The sequence below is a fragment of the Penaeus monodon genome, chromosome 15, assembly GCF_015228065.2.
Source record: "Penaeus monodon isolate SGIC_2016 chromosome 15, NSTDA_Pmon_1, whole genome shotgun sequence".
NCBI lineage: Eukaryota > Metazoa > Arthropoda > Malacostraca > Decapoda > Penaeidae > Penaeus > Penaeus monodon.
Window position 1 is genome coordinate 14,253,546 of NC_051400.1, and position 464 is coordinate 14,254,009.

The 464-nt window shown below is 33.4% G+C and overlaps 1 protein-coding gene across 1 annotated transcript in view; it reads right to left on the reverse strand.

The window, feature by feature from the left end:
• Nucleotides 1–464, reverse strand: part of LOC119581757 (proteasome subunit alpha type-3-like) — a gene marked incomplete in the record, with an annotated part of 9,999 nt that overhangs the window by 1,541 nt on the left and 7,994 nt on the right. Inside the window, 1 exon segment of the mRNA XM_037929890.1 lies at nucleotides 237–349. Coding sequence (XP_037785818.1) covers nucleotides 237–349 — 113 coding nt within the window.

Here is a 464-nt window from a genome sequence, read left to right on the forward strand (position 1 = left end):
TGTTATTTATGAAAAAGAATAATTTCTAGAATCATGATGAATTATTTGTCTTCAATTGCAAAAATAGCCAATAATGGAAAAGTGCAAATGAATTACTTTCATTCATACTTTTCCTTAGATTCAACATACGGTAAATCCTGTTCACGGTGAACTGGGTTCTCACTCGAAAATTCCTAATGAAATATCACTGTTTTAATTCTTTTTATATCAGATCATAAGCAATGCACAATACTTACATTTTTGCAGCTTCTTTCACTAATTCCTTACAGCTTAAATCTTTGAGTTTCAGCTTCTCGATTTCTGTCTTAGCATTCTGCTTAGCCTTGCCTACTGCACATCCAAAGAAACCCTGAAAATAAAAACAACAAAAGCCACTTCAATCCAAATCAGTATCACATATCCCTAACGTCTTACTCACCACGATCACGAAAGACCAGTCTAAATCTGGCAGGATATTTTCACAT